Source organism: Peromyscus californicus, unplaced genomic scaffold (genome assembly GCF_007827085.1).
Source record: "Peromyscus californicus insignis strain IS unplaced genomic scaffold, ASM782708v3 Scaffold_9__1_contigs__length_137607984, whole genome shotgun sequence".
NCBI lineage: Eukaryota > Metazoa > Chordata > Mammalia > Rodentia > Cricetidae > Peromyscus > Peromyscus californicus.
Genome location: NW_026294617.1, coordinates 99,236,001 through 99,249,270, shown reverse-complemented (window position 1 = coordinate 99,249,270; position 13,270 = coordinate 99,236,001). Strand labels below are relative to the sequence as shown.

At 48.4% G+C, this 13,270-nt stretch overlaps 1 protein-coding gene across 1 annotated transcript in view; it reads right to left on the bottom strand.

Annotated features, from left to right (window-relative positions):
• The window catches only part of Abca4 (ATP binding cassette subfamily A member 4), a 145,837-nt gene that overhangs the window by 69,454 nt on the left and 63,113 nt on the right, over nt 1–13,270 (bottom strand). The window contains exons 12-16 of the mRNA XM_052730603.1: nt 9,882–10,087; nt 9,129–9,305; nt 7,223–7,445; nt 2,913–3,134; nt 985–1,189 (exon numbers count right to left, since the gene is read on the bottom strand). Coding sequence (XP_052586563.1) covers nt 985–1,189; nt 2,913–3,134; nt 7,223–7,445; nt 9,129–9,305; nt 9,882–10,087 — 1,033 coding nt within the window. The remainder of the gene's footprint in view (nt 1–984; nt 1,190–2,912; nt 3,135–7,222; nt 7,446–9,128; nt 9,306–9,881; nt 10,088–13,270) is intronic.

Genomic DNA, 13,270 nt, shown 5'->3' with positions numbered 1-13,270 from the left:
TGTGGTGGCGGGAGCTGAGAGACTTAGCGGGGGGAGGGCAAACAGGAGACGCAGAAAGGGGGGTAGCGGAAAGGCGGATGAGGAAGCATTGGTAGCCCCTGAGTTGGGACGCTGGGTTTCACTCTGAATGAGGAGAAAGGACCATGAAGGGATCTGAACAGAGGTTGAGACCATCTGGCCTAGATTGCAAAACACACCTTCTGCCTACTGTGAGGAGGACAAGGCGGTCATGGTGGGATTGCCAAACACTCCATCTGCATACCGTGAGGACTCGGTGGTCATGGTGGAAGGAGGCTTGGAATGGGAAGGTGGGTCGGTGGTGACCAGGAAGCCGGTTCTAGACCTGTTTCCCAGTCTCCTCTCTCCCTGCCTGTCTGTGTGTGTGCACACGCACGCACGCACGCACGTGCATACAAGTGTATGGTGAACACACACATGTGTGTGGGTATGCACACTCATGAGCATGTATGCAGAGGCTAGAGGAGCTGCCTTCCTTTATGACTCCACACTTGAGACCTTTGAGGCAGGATCATTTGCTGAACTGGAAGCTTGCTGTCCTGACCAGGTTGGCTGGCTAAAGAGTTCCTGGGATCCACTTGTCTCCATTTCCCAATGTTAGGGTTACAGTCACTTGCAGACATGCCCAACTTTTATGTGGGTTATGGGGATTCGAACTCAGGTCCTCATGCTTGCACAGAGAGTACTTTTACCTACTGAGCCTTCTCCCCAGCTCCAATGCTAGACCTATTTCTAAAGGGGAGACAATAATTTGCTGGTGGAGTTTTAACTTCTAGACGTAAATTCAGCTGCTGTCCCTGAGAGCTTGTGTGTGTGTGTGTGTGTGTGTGTGTGTGTGTGTGTGGTGGTGGTGGGGTTGGGGGGGGAATCAAGCTTAAACAAGAAGATTGGGCCAGACCTATGCATCTGAAGAAATGCATTCCCTGGACCATGGGACATGAAGCAGCCTGACTTTTCCTTGCTTACCTGGGAAAACCTGGTCAAGGTACCAGGCAAGCAACCCGTACAGAGCGGCGTCAAGAAGCATCATCTCCATGGACAGCAGGAAACTGAACTCATCCCCTTCCATGGGACTCTTCCCAATGTTGTCCCACTGCAGCCCCAGGCCTTGCTCCTCGAAGCGGACCAGGTACTCGGTGCCAAAGCCGAAGGCCACGGGAGAAAGCAGGCTCTGTAGTGAGCGGAGAGGGACAGAAATGGAGGGAGAGGACAGCGGAGCCCAGGCGTCCACGAGGCGGGGGAGGGAGGAGGGCCCAAGAGGGTCTGTGTTGTGTCTGAGAGCGAGGCTACTCAGGGAGGGCTTACAGGGGTCTTCTGGTGGGAAGAGAATTCCGGAAATGCCTGGCAGGCCTCAGAAATCCCCACCTGTGCCCCGTGAGCCACCTCTCACCTGTTCCATAGAATACAGCTAGGCTGTAAGGGGATGCTGGTGAAGAAGTGGTCCACATACAAGACTCCGAAGGAATGAAGGTCCTCCTGGTCTCCCTTCTCCCTCCCCCTCTGCCTTCCACTATCTGAAAACCACACAGCTCTGGGCAGAATGAAAATGCCAAATGAGCTACTTTGTGAGACTCCCGCAAGAAAGGGGCTCAAAGTTCCCATTTTCCTATGGCCAGCAAGGACGCAAGGTCCTCTGTGCAGAAAGTAGTCCGCTGGCTAGAAAGAGTGCAGCAGGAAATCTGAAGAGAGTGCCCCGCCAAGTCGCCATGGGTGGCCTCTGACACATCAGAGCGTACTTGCCCTTGCCAGAAGGTTCCCTGTAATTTGGAGGACCCTGGATAGAGTTCAGACTATCTCTCACCAAAGCAAGAAACCCTCTTGCTATATGTACACACACACACACACACACACACACACACACACACTTAAAATTAACTCAACCCAGCTCTTATCTGTCGTTGCCAGACCTGAAGCTTCCTGGTAGGTCCAAGAAGCTAACTGTGGCTTCCCAGTACCATATAACAACCTGACGATTACCAAAATTGCCCAGCTCTGCCCACAGCCTGAGTCACAAGAGTTTCTTACTATTACCCATTGTGACCATCTTAGAAAACTAAGTGCTATAAATAGGGGCAATTAACTTCTTATTTAACATGAGAAATAATAAAAGGCAGATGCACCAGAGTTGGAGTCCTAAGAACAGGTTCTGCCAGCAGAGAGGCAGGCAGTAGTCCTTACTGACGTAACAGGGACAGGGAGATTCTGGAGGGCCAGAAAACTGCACCCTGTAGGGCTGAGGCTGATTAGTACTGCCTAATGAGAGGGTAGAAATGGCCCATTTGAAAACCATTAGAAAACAGACCTATATTTATTTGGGAATCCTGAACTAAGAGGTCTCTCAAGGCATCAACAGCCAGCTTCTAGAGTCTTCTCTCAGCCAGAGAGCTAATGGTGGGGGCTCATTTCTGCATCCAATTCTGTGTGCACTGTTAGAGCACAGGAAAGACTGAGATTCTCTGATCCAGTTTCTTTTGGAAAAACGAGCCCCGTTTGAGCAGATGCAACCTTCTTTCTGAGCGGACAGGCAGTAAGGGTGGGGGGGGGGGCAAGCTTCCTCTCATCTGATTCTCCTCAAGCAGGAAGAAAAGAAGGGTGAAGGGATGGGCTGGCCGGCTCCCCTCTCACACAGAAGCAAAGGAAGCCAGGAGCTGACCTGGTTCTCCAGTCCTTTCCCAGGGCATATTCCTCAAGCAGGTCTAGGGAGGCGTTACTACTTCATGACTCCGGGGAAAGCTGCTTTCACTCTGGCTCCTAACCTCTGTATTAGCCTTTCAATCTTATGTCCTCTTGAGTCCAAAGGCAAAGCGGATCTTCTCAGAGAGCAGATCACGAGGCTACCAGAGTCGTCAGGGGAAATCTACAGGACAGGCTAGGGTTAAGCCCTCGGGCCTCACCACAACCGTCTTCAGGTCGGCCGTCAGCCGGTCCTGCCAGGCAAAGCAGAGAATGTGTGGTAGGTAGAGGGTGAAGTAGATGACCCCACTGCAGGCTGCTGCGAGGCTGGCCTTGGAGAAGAACGTGCTGAGCAGGAAGCACTGCATGATCGTGGCCGTGGAGAAGGCCAGCAGAAACAGGAAGAGGATGAAGGGGTCGCTGTAGTGGAGGATTCTCCCGTGCTGAAACCAAAGAGATCAGGTATCAATAATTCTCACTCGTGCCCAGAGGCGGGGGCCCACTCAAGGGGCTTCCCGTGTGCAACGAGGCCTTCGGAAGCCTTCTGCTGCCCAAGAAGGGGCTCCTGCAGCCGGTTGCTAGTGTTTGAACTTCCGCGTGCACACTCAAACGCACTGAGTTCTTTTGTCTTGCCCATGCCCATTAGGCAACACTAATGTTTTATTTTAGAAAACTTAACTGGGAAACCATTAGGCTGAGTCAGCTCCAGTGTTCTGGACTCCTAAACCAGTAAACCCAAACCCAACAGCCAAGTAATTTAACCCAGTCAGCAATTGCCAACTAACCTCGAAGTGGAGACTTTAACCAATGGAAACTTTCTTTGTCATGCAGAATTCCCCATTCCTTTAGTGGAGTCCTGAGCCACATGTGGCCTAGAGTTGCCTGGGTCACGAACCACTGATGTTTGGCACTATAAAACTGGTCAAAAGCCCATGATGGGGTGGGAATAGGGCCTAGGGTAAGAACCTACTATCATTTTCATAAGAGGTCATTTTTATCAAACTGTGTTCGAAATACTTAAGTTTATAGCTGTAGATTTATGTTGCCCTCAGCTTTGGTCTGAAAAGCTTCCTTTGCTGTGGGTAAGTGGCTAATGCCGAGACTCATAACTGGTCAATGTTCCAAGTATAAATAACTCTGAGTGCTCAGCTGTGGGTGGGTCGTCTATCAACCCCCCACTGTCCGAGGCTCAGGGAACTTCATGGCTGAGGGGATGTGAGGAATGGAAGAGTTGGCTGATGGAGAGAACTGTGAAGTGTCTTCTGGAGATGATGAGGCTGTTGCACATATTACCACACAGGGGCTGTGGATCCCTACACAAGACCGAGACAGTCAACGTTCCAGCATGGATGGGGAAGGGACCCAGAGGGCCCACCCCATCAGAAGAGCTACTGGCAGTGAGGGATACTGAGAGAAGGTCAGTCACTGTCCTTTGGGGGTCTGGCTGCTGGTGGGTCATTCATGTCCCAGTGGAAGTTCACACGTCCATGTGCATATAGGTATCACTAAGTAGACTCAGGAATATTACATAAAAGTAAAATAAAAAAGAGAAGAGGACGTGAAGCTGGGAGGGACATGGAATGCGGTGCACTAAGGAGGGCTGGAGGCGGGTAGTAGATGGATATTATCAATACTGTAGAAATGTATGAAACTTTCAAAGCATAAAAATATTTAAAAAAATCTTAATGTGCCCAAGTTTATCCTTTGACAGTAATTATGGGTCAACTCAGCAAGTTCACGGTGGGAAGGACATCGTGTTCAGGCAAGGAAGACCTGGTGTTAGGTCTTACGGTATCACCAGCACCCTGCAACCACAAAGGGAAGTCCATTCAAACAAGCCTGACCCTTTGCCTGACCATCAGCGCCTGCTTCCTGAGGTCTGCCGCTCACACAGGTGGAGGCATCAGTAATGGACCCAGAGCCTTTGGAAGCGGACTGGTCCTCCTCATCCATGAAGGCTGTGCTTTTCAGAGAACCTATGGACAAGACTCAGTGTCTTCCCCATTGTCTATGTAGGAAAAAGTGACAAACTAGTGACTTTTTCTGAACAAGCTGCTGCCCGATTACACTGTAAAATAAACCGAGATGTTCAACTGCGTTAGACCTTCTTCATCTCCTTTACTAAAGCCCTGTAAAGAGGCCAGCATTGTTGCTCCATCCAAATTCTGCATTCCCAAATACATAGAGTTCCTCCCATTCTTTTCTCAGGAACACAAAGGTACAGGCAGTCGAATTCTGGGAGTGTGTCTCAGGCCTCAGAGTTGATACTCACTTGACCACCTCCATCTATTCAATGGGACATAGCTGAGTTGTGGTGTAATGAAGGACACAGGCATGTCACACAGCATAGCACCCCCGAAACCCAAAGTCCTTGTGCTCTCCTCCTTCCTGCGTTTTTCTCCGTGTTCTTCCATCTTTTAGAACTGCCCCATCTCATGAATGGGCTCTCATCTACGGAGAGGGACTCCCTGAATCACTGCTTTCCTCTCAGTAGAAAAGAGAGAGACCAATTAATGCTGTCTGTCCTGAGCCAGTGAGAACCAAGTGGAACTAATGTGCTCCTTATCTCCCACAGCTGCCAATTCTCCTTCATGCTCTCATGCCTGTTGGGCATTGAAGGAACAGATTGAAAAAGAGATGAGGGGAAGATATGCAAAAGGGAAGGATGGACAGGAGCCACACTTGAAGCGAACCTAAGTCTGAGGAAATCTAAAAAAAAAAAGGTCACAATTGGAGAGTTGTTACTGCTCTCTGTAGAATGAATTCAACTTCTAGTCTGAGCCCAGAGCAAAGTCCTGCAAACATCTGGACTGTGGGCTTTCGGGTGGTTTTCAAAGAGGGGTGCCAGTCACTCAGCCAGCCTCGCCATTTCCCGACCCAGCTTCCTCCACTAGCCACTTCCCTCTCTGCTCCTTGGAGGCTGACTAACAATGGAGCCTTCCCATTGTCCCTGTCCCCAGCTTCTTTCCTGCACAGCGGTGCCGGGGAGGAAGGGATACGCAAAAAAACAGGGACTCATTCAAAGGAAAACCTTATTTTGGTGTGGAAAGTTCTGTTTCCGTCATTATTGGGACGGTGTCCTGGTTCCCACAAGGAGGAGCTTCTCTGTGCTAGAAGCTCTGGGTGAACATTCTTTACCTCACGTCCTGAAAGCTTTGAAGTCCTAAACACCCATTCTTAGGAAGGCAGATCTCAGTGTCACTTATCAGTAAGAAGTCAGGGCAAGCCTCCGCCATTCATCCAGATGTTTACTCCCCGAGTCCTTTAATTCTAAGGATACAAAACATCTGCTGGGGAGAGGGACAGGCTAAGGTATGGGGCAGAGCAGAGGGCCTCTGGTGGATAAGGAGCGAGTGATTGCTCCTTTCACCTCCTCAGAACTTTGGTATCCTTTGTAGACATCAAGCCGTGCTGGGTGGGGTGAGGTTGTTTGAAGAGAATGACCTCCACCTCCACATTGGTTTTGAGGGGACTCTAACATGGAGTTTGATTCACACCAGGGCTCACTGGGTCATGGTGTAATAGCAAAGACAGAAGGCACGAGGTGGAGGATATTTTAGTAGAGAACAAAGGCAGGATTTGGATTAAATGAATATGCAACTGGTGAGTTGGATCTATGATGGGACATTCTTAGGTCAGGTAGCCACGATCCAACATGGGACGGGAGACACTCATCCCATCCAGCCCACTGCCATGTCGCCCGATGTGAGGACAGCGACGAAGTTGAACAAGCTTGCTGAACCGATAGCAGGAACCAACTTCCATCCAATAAAACATCAAAAATTATCAAATGTGTGTAGAGTCATATTTCAACAAGTCCAAAAAAAGTTTCTTCTATGAAGGAGCTAAAAATATGCACTGTACAGGCTAGCAGTATATTGTGGAATGGTGTTTTATTTTCAGTTCTAGCTTGCAGAGGAGTCGAGGACTTGCAGAAGATAGCATGACAGGCTTTATGGCAATACAAACTCCTTATCCCTGAGAAAGGTTGGGCTCCAAATTCCATCCTTTAAAACAGAGTCCTGAGAGATCTTTGCCGCCAAAAGGATGTTACTTGGTGAAGCTAATGGCCTGGCCATGGGGATGATAGACAAATTATCCAGATTTTTTCCCTCATACCACTGGCGGTGTTTACCTCATTCTAACTGTAGCCAGATATTGGAACGATAATTCTAAGAAACTCTCTTTAGACTCATGCTTGTCTTTTAAAGAAGAGGCAACGTTTGAATGCACAACAGTCCCATACTGGGCTTTGGTAACAGCAGCCTCTCTAAGTGGTCATGAAATGGACTGGAAATCTATGTAGGCAGTGAGTGACACTTAGAAGAGGAATATGGGAAGATGCCACCATACAATGGCTCTTTTGAGGGGGATGGGAAGCTGGCTCTCCAAGTGTCCTACCTGGTTGGAAAAGCTGGGAAGCTACCTGTCTTGCTCAGATAACTTGTCCAGGCACACACACATTAACCGGAGGAGGGCAGGAACAATGGAACCATTTTTAAAATGTCAGGGTCTTCTTCACCGGGCTTACCATGATGAACAGTGTCAGGAGAAAGATGCTCATTGACATGATGGAGAAGCTGTCCAGGAACCAGGTACACCAAATCACAGCATTAGAGACACCCTGGTTTTTCAAGGTCTCCTTCAGCCTCAGTTCCTTTTCCAAGACAATGCCCTTAACAGTCATGGAGACGGAGTAGATCCATGCCAGCACCATGAAGATGGGGAAACAGCGGTTCAGGATGATCATAAAACTAAAGTGAGAGAAAGGAAGGAGAACAGAGCATTCTGGGCCTGGCAGAGACGAAGTAAATATTTACTGAGTGAAGAGTTGAAAAGGAAGTCCGGAGGAAAGGAAAGGAAATCAGAAAAATAAATCATGGGACCTTCACTAGGTTGGACTTTTAAAAATACCTTTCACATTAGCCACTTTTTCTTTAGAGCAAGATGGTGTCTTTCCAGACAGCCCAGATGAATGCTCTATACAGAAAATGAAGGAAGAAAACCATACCATCTCTGTTATATAGCATAGACCTTCCCTGTAAAGGCTCATGGGAAAGACTGTAGACCGGTTGCCATAGGTTGTGGTTGGGACAAATCAGAGACTCAATAGTCCCTGATTCCATCAGCCATGAATACACGGAGTAGATCCATCCTGGGATACGTTCTCAGCAAGCAAGATGGATTTGACAGGAAGGAATCAAGTTAGGGTTAGCTTTCCAGGTTTTCCCTGGGGATGATGCACTAGTAAAGCCCTTGGGATTATCTATTGAAACTGTTGGGTGTTGTCACAGGAAGGGCCCAATGCCAGCGTGGGAGGATAGTTTCACTCAAAATGGCCCTAGGGGGAGAGCCCAACAATCAAAAAGCATGTACTTCTAGAGCTGGCCGCCAGAGGACTCTCCCATATTGAATGACCCTAATTCCTGCTGCCTCTCCACACCCACTTATTTCCCTGCCAGCTCCTCCCCTTCTAACCCGAAAGTGGACCTGGGCTTTTGCCCTTGGCTCTACTTCTCATCTCTGCTTCTTATCCAGAGGAAAACTAATGGCTCACCAGCCACTGTTATCTCTGCCGCCTTCCATGGATCTGGAGAACTGATGGGCCACAGCGTTGAGAGCTGCTTTCCTGTACGCACGCTAGGCTTTATTTTACAACCTCTCCATCTGGCAACTGGCCTCTTTCCTTTACGTTTTGCTGTCTCTGCTTCCTGAACCCCACAGCCACACACAAGGGCTACAGTGAGTTACCCAGTGTTCCCGACACCCCAGGAGCTAAATTCCTGGGAGTGTTATAGCTCGGGAGTGTTTCCGACCCCATCTACCATGGTAATCGGCCTTCTGAGCACCTACCTCTTCTTCTCTGTCCCTTCCTCCACCACTCCAAAAATCTAGTTTCAACAAAACAGTAGGCTGTTTGCTTACCATGCTACTAGCCAACAGATGGACAGGCTTTAGGACGGGGGAGGTCAGAGAAGGAGGCCAGAGCTCATCCAACATTCCTCTACCTTTTCACCAAACATACATCATAGGAATGTTAATTAGGGAAGGAGCTGCATTATTCTGAGGCTCCTGGGAACCAGACCTACTTGCCATGCAGTTCAAATCTGCTGATCTGGCAATCAGTGGGCAAACGCTCTGACCCTAACCCTTTCACATACCAAACATACTGCGGAGTGGAAATTTAAACAGCCGGCATCCCTCCTTCAACCTCAACTCCTACTGTTTAACCTTCAACGCCCCTTGTGTACCCCAGCACCCTACTTTTCTTTTTCCTCTGCTTCTGTCTGCAGTATGGGGCTAGCAGCTTCTTCAGTTAGAACCCTTCTCCCCCCAGTCTGGTCCCAGTTCCTGAGGTTCCTACAGGAGACACTGAAGCCTTGAGAGCACCCCTGTTTACTTCAGCTCAGGGAGGATGATTGAGGCCTGGGACTCACGAGTCATCCACAAAGCAAGGATAAGGCATCTGCTGGAGGTAGATTCCAATGGGAACCTCTGCCTGGGTCTGACTCCTTGTGATTCCATGTTCAACCATGTCCTGTAGATAGGCAAAGCCTCCCCAGATGTACCGGAGGTCTTCCACAGGATCCGCCCTAGGACCAGAATCCCAGTACCTAAAAAGACACAGGATGAAGGGAGAAAGGATGTAAGTGGGGATGGGCACCCCACTCACTTTATGAGCCCAACTTACCTTAGAACTCAGTCTCTTGAAACAGTCTCCTAAATCCGTGGTTCTCAACCTTCCTAATGAGACGACCCTTTAATACAGTTCCTCGTGTTGTGGTAACCCCAACCACACAATTATTTTTGTTGCTACTTCTTAACTCTAATTTTGCGACCGTTATGAATCATAATGTAAGTATCTGATACGTGAGATATCTGATATACAACCCCTGTGAAAAGGTTGTTCGACCTCCAAAGGGATGGCGACCCACAGCTTGAGAACCATTGTCCTAAATGTTCCCAGACTATCTAGTCCTACTTTGGATCACAGTATTAACTCAGGAATGACTCTGAGTCACAAGGTGATTGCTCTATCTACTTGGATCTGCTCAAATCATACCTCCACCCATTTAATTGACCTTCCTTTGATTTATAGGCTGCGTTTACACTTAATCCTCCACTCTACCAAATATAATTCCCCGTGCATTTGGGAGAAACCCTGCAAACCCAAACTGAACCGTCCTCACCTGTCTTTGATCTTATTGGTCTTCTCTACCACATCTATGTCCATCCGAATCTTGTACTTCACGTGGGGAGGTAGGGAGCTGGTCCAGGGATACATGTCAGGGAATACCACTCCAGCCCAGAACCTGTTTTCCTCCAGGAGAGACAGGGCTCGTTGGATGAGCTGAGCTTCATCATCATAGCTTTCAAACTTATCCAGGACCAGGCACTGCAGATAATCACAAAGGTGTAGAGAGGTGGAGACTTAATTCCAAACCGAGAGGCGGAGGAAACTCTACTAGCCAAGGGACAGGTCCCCCACAAAAAGACCTGTGTACCTAATAATTGTTTGACTCCAGGGTCTGGCATTAATTTCTTCATGTGACTAGGTTCAGGGGTGCAAGGGTCCTAGAAATGGTGGCAGGCCCTTATCCCCGAAGAGTTAACAGAGACCGTGCTACCCCAGCTGTCCAAGGCGGTCCAAATATGCAAGTCGTCAAAATGACACAAATCCTCAAGCCGCTCACTCCCCAGCATGGGGAGGCAAGGGAGTGGGGTCACGGTGGACATAGTCTGCTTTGAAGATCAGAAAGCCTGAGGATAAAAGACTTTTAAAGAGAGAAGCATTGCTGGCGTTGAACTTTCCTGGCTCTCTCCAAACATGCACAGGCCAGCCAGCTGAGGGACGAACCAGGAAGAAGAAAGCAGAGAAACAGCCAAAATGGTTGCATCTGAGAACTCATTTTCATTTCCAACTTTACGACGAGGAGAAAGTGGAATTACCCCAATGTCCCTTTTCTCCTCTTGGGTGGGGGGAAAGGGGAGGGAGAGAGAGCTATAAAAGAACAAAATTAAGGATTTCTCTGAGATGGATTTAGGGGTCCTCACTTGCAGAGACTTGCTGAAGTAATTATATTGTACTGGTATTTTGTTTTACACTGAGAGTTTTGTGTCCATGACTCTTAGAATGTAACTCACAAGAGGTCAGATGGCCTTGTCTTGATTAATTTGTTCGATGAATATTTACTGAGTGAATGCAACATGCCAGAGCCTGCCTGGCTCCACGGGTACAAGGAGAGAAGATAACCATCTCTTCCTGAAACAGACTCAAACCTGATGAGGGAAAGATTGTAGTAAACCACAAGCACCGTGCAGAATGACAGGAAGGCTTCGCCTAAAAGACTCAGGGCATCCAGAGGAGGGCTGGGTCTACTGGGAGGGATCCAGGAAGGCTACCTGGAGGAAGAGGCATGAGCAGAAGGAGAACAGACAGAAAGCAGGCAGAGGAAAGAAAACGGAGGTCAGCTTGACCACAGGAGCAGCACTGGGGTCTCTGGGGACCTACAGGAGTAGAGTAGTGGGCCCCATCCTCCTTCAGACTTTGGAGCATTGGATAGTTTTAAAAAGATGCCAGAGGCTCTACTTCAGAATCTTGAGAGGCAAGGCCAGGGCGCCAGCACTTTGCTTAAAAAGAAAAAAAAAAAAAAAAAAAAAAAAAGCCAAACACCTCCCCAGGTCTTCACAAAGCACAGAGAAGGGCATTGGGTGAAAAGTGGTGAGTGGTTGGGATCAGATCCTTTGCTCTGCTGGATTTTGGAATGTTACTGACCAACTGAGCAGGTTTCTGAGGACATGAGCTTTCAGACTAAGACCAGGAGAACTCCAATCTCTAGAATACTACAAGGCCACTGTGAGGTTTTAAGCAGAAATACGAGCTCAGAGAACAACAGGGAAGCATCAGGGAGCATTTGACTAGACCGCTGAGCACATTCAGGAGAGCTTTGGAGGAAACTGCAGAGATGCTCCCGAGTGAAGGGTAGACTGTGGTAGGACCAGGGTTCCTTGCTCTCCAGCTCGGGCCCAGAGTTCCTCCTGACACGCTAGAGCCCAGAGGGATGGCACGCACTGCACAGCCAGCATTGTGTAGCTGACGGAGGGATCCCTCCATGCGCTCACAAGTGTCCTGTAGGTTGAACAGTGAACACTGCTTGTCCTCACCTGGTAGCTCAGGAAAGTTAGGCTCTAGAGCAGCAATTCTCACTCAACCTGTGGGTCACGAGCCCCTCGGACTCACAAATCAGATATTACCATTCATAACAGTGGCAAAATTACAGCTATGAAGCAGCAATGGAATAATGTTATGGTTGGGGGTCACCACAACATGAGGGACTGTATTAAAGGGTCGAAGCATTAGGAAAGTTGAGAACCACTGCCCTAGAGGACTAAAAACTTCCCGGAAGTGGTAGGATGAGTATCAAGCCCCTATTCACTTGGTTAAGGAGCAATTAAGAAACCAGAAACACAAGCAATTAAGAAACCAGAGAGCCGCCGGGCGGTGGTGGCACACGCCTTTAATCCCAGCACTCGGGAGGCAGAGCCAGGCGGATCTCTGTGAGTTCGAGGCCAGCCTGGGCTACCAAGTGAGTCCCAGGAAAGGCGCAAAGCTACACAGAGAAACCCTGTCTCGAAAAACCAAAAAAAAAAAAAAAAAAAAAAAAAAAAAAACCAAGAAACCAGAGAGCCAAGCTCTACTGCACTACAAAAAGCAAGCAGACTCGGCTCATTCACTGCAAACCCCTCACTTCCGAAAGCCTAGCCCAGAGCGTTAGACCACAATACAGACGAGGGGGCTGTATTTGAACTCCAAGGTGTTACAAACCCACCATCACTGTGTTTTCTGAACTCAATTGTTCTGTCCAGGCTCAGCCCTGGGAGAGGGTCCCATGGGGTAGTCTCGGTGCTCTGGATAAAAGGAGAGGAAACAAGGCAATCTACTTTCTAACTGATAACGGGCAGCAGCAACACAGGGGTGTGAGAACATCACCAGCGCCAAGGCTTAAAAGGCTTCTAAGATTAAAAGGAAATTGGATTGGTATTTCTTTAAGAAATACAAGTAAGAACAGAGACATCACAGAGCTAAGTAGATTTTCTTCAGTCAATCATTGTCTTGCAAACAGGACTTAATTGCTAAGACTGACACTGGCCAGTCCTAAGACAAGACAAAGGACTTCAGTATATCATACACCAAGGAATTTTCATGTCTTCCGGGCAGAAGCAGCTTATCATATTCATAGTTTTGTGTGCATGTGTGGTGTCTAATGCATAGACTCTTGGGCAGCTGGAGAAGTCAGCCTGCAGCCAGTTTGTCAGTAATTAAGCCACAGCATCACCGTGGGAGACAGGTTTGGCAGTTGCTGCTGCTCGGGCAAGGAGGCTTCAGGACTGAGTTTACTAGCTTGGCAGTGGAGACACATGCCTTTAATCCCAGCACTCGGCAGTCAGAGGCAGGCAGATCTCTGTGAGTCTACAGACTGAGTTTCACGATAGCCAGGGCTACACAGAGAAACCCTGTCTCAAAAATAAATAAATAAATAAATAAATAAATAAATAAATAAATAAATAAATAAATAAA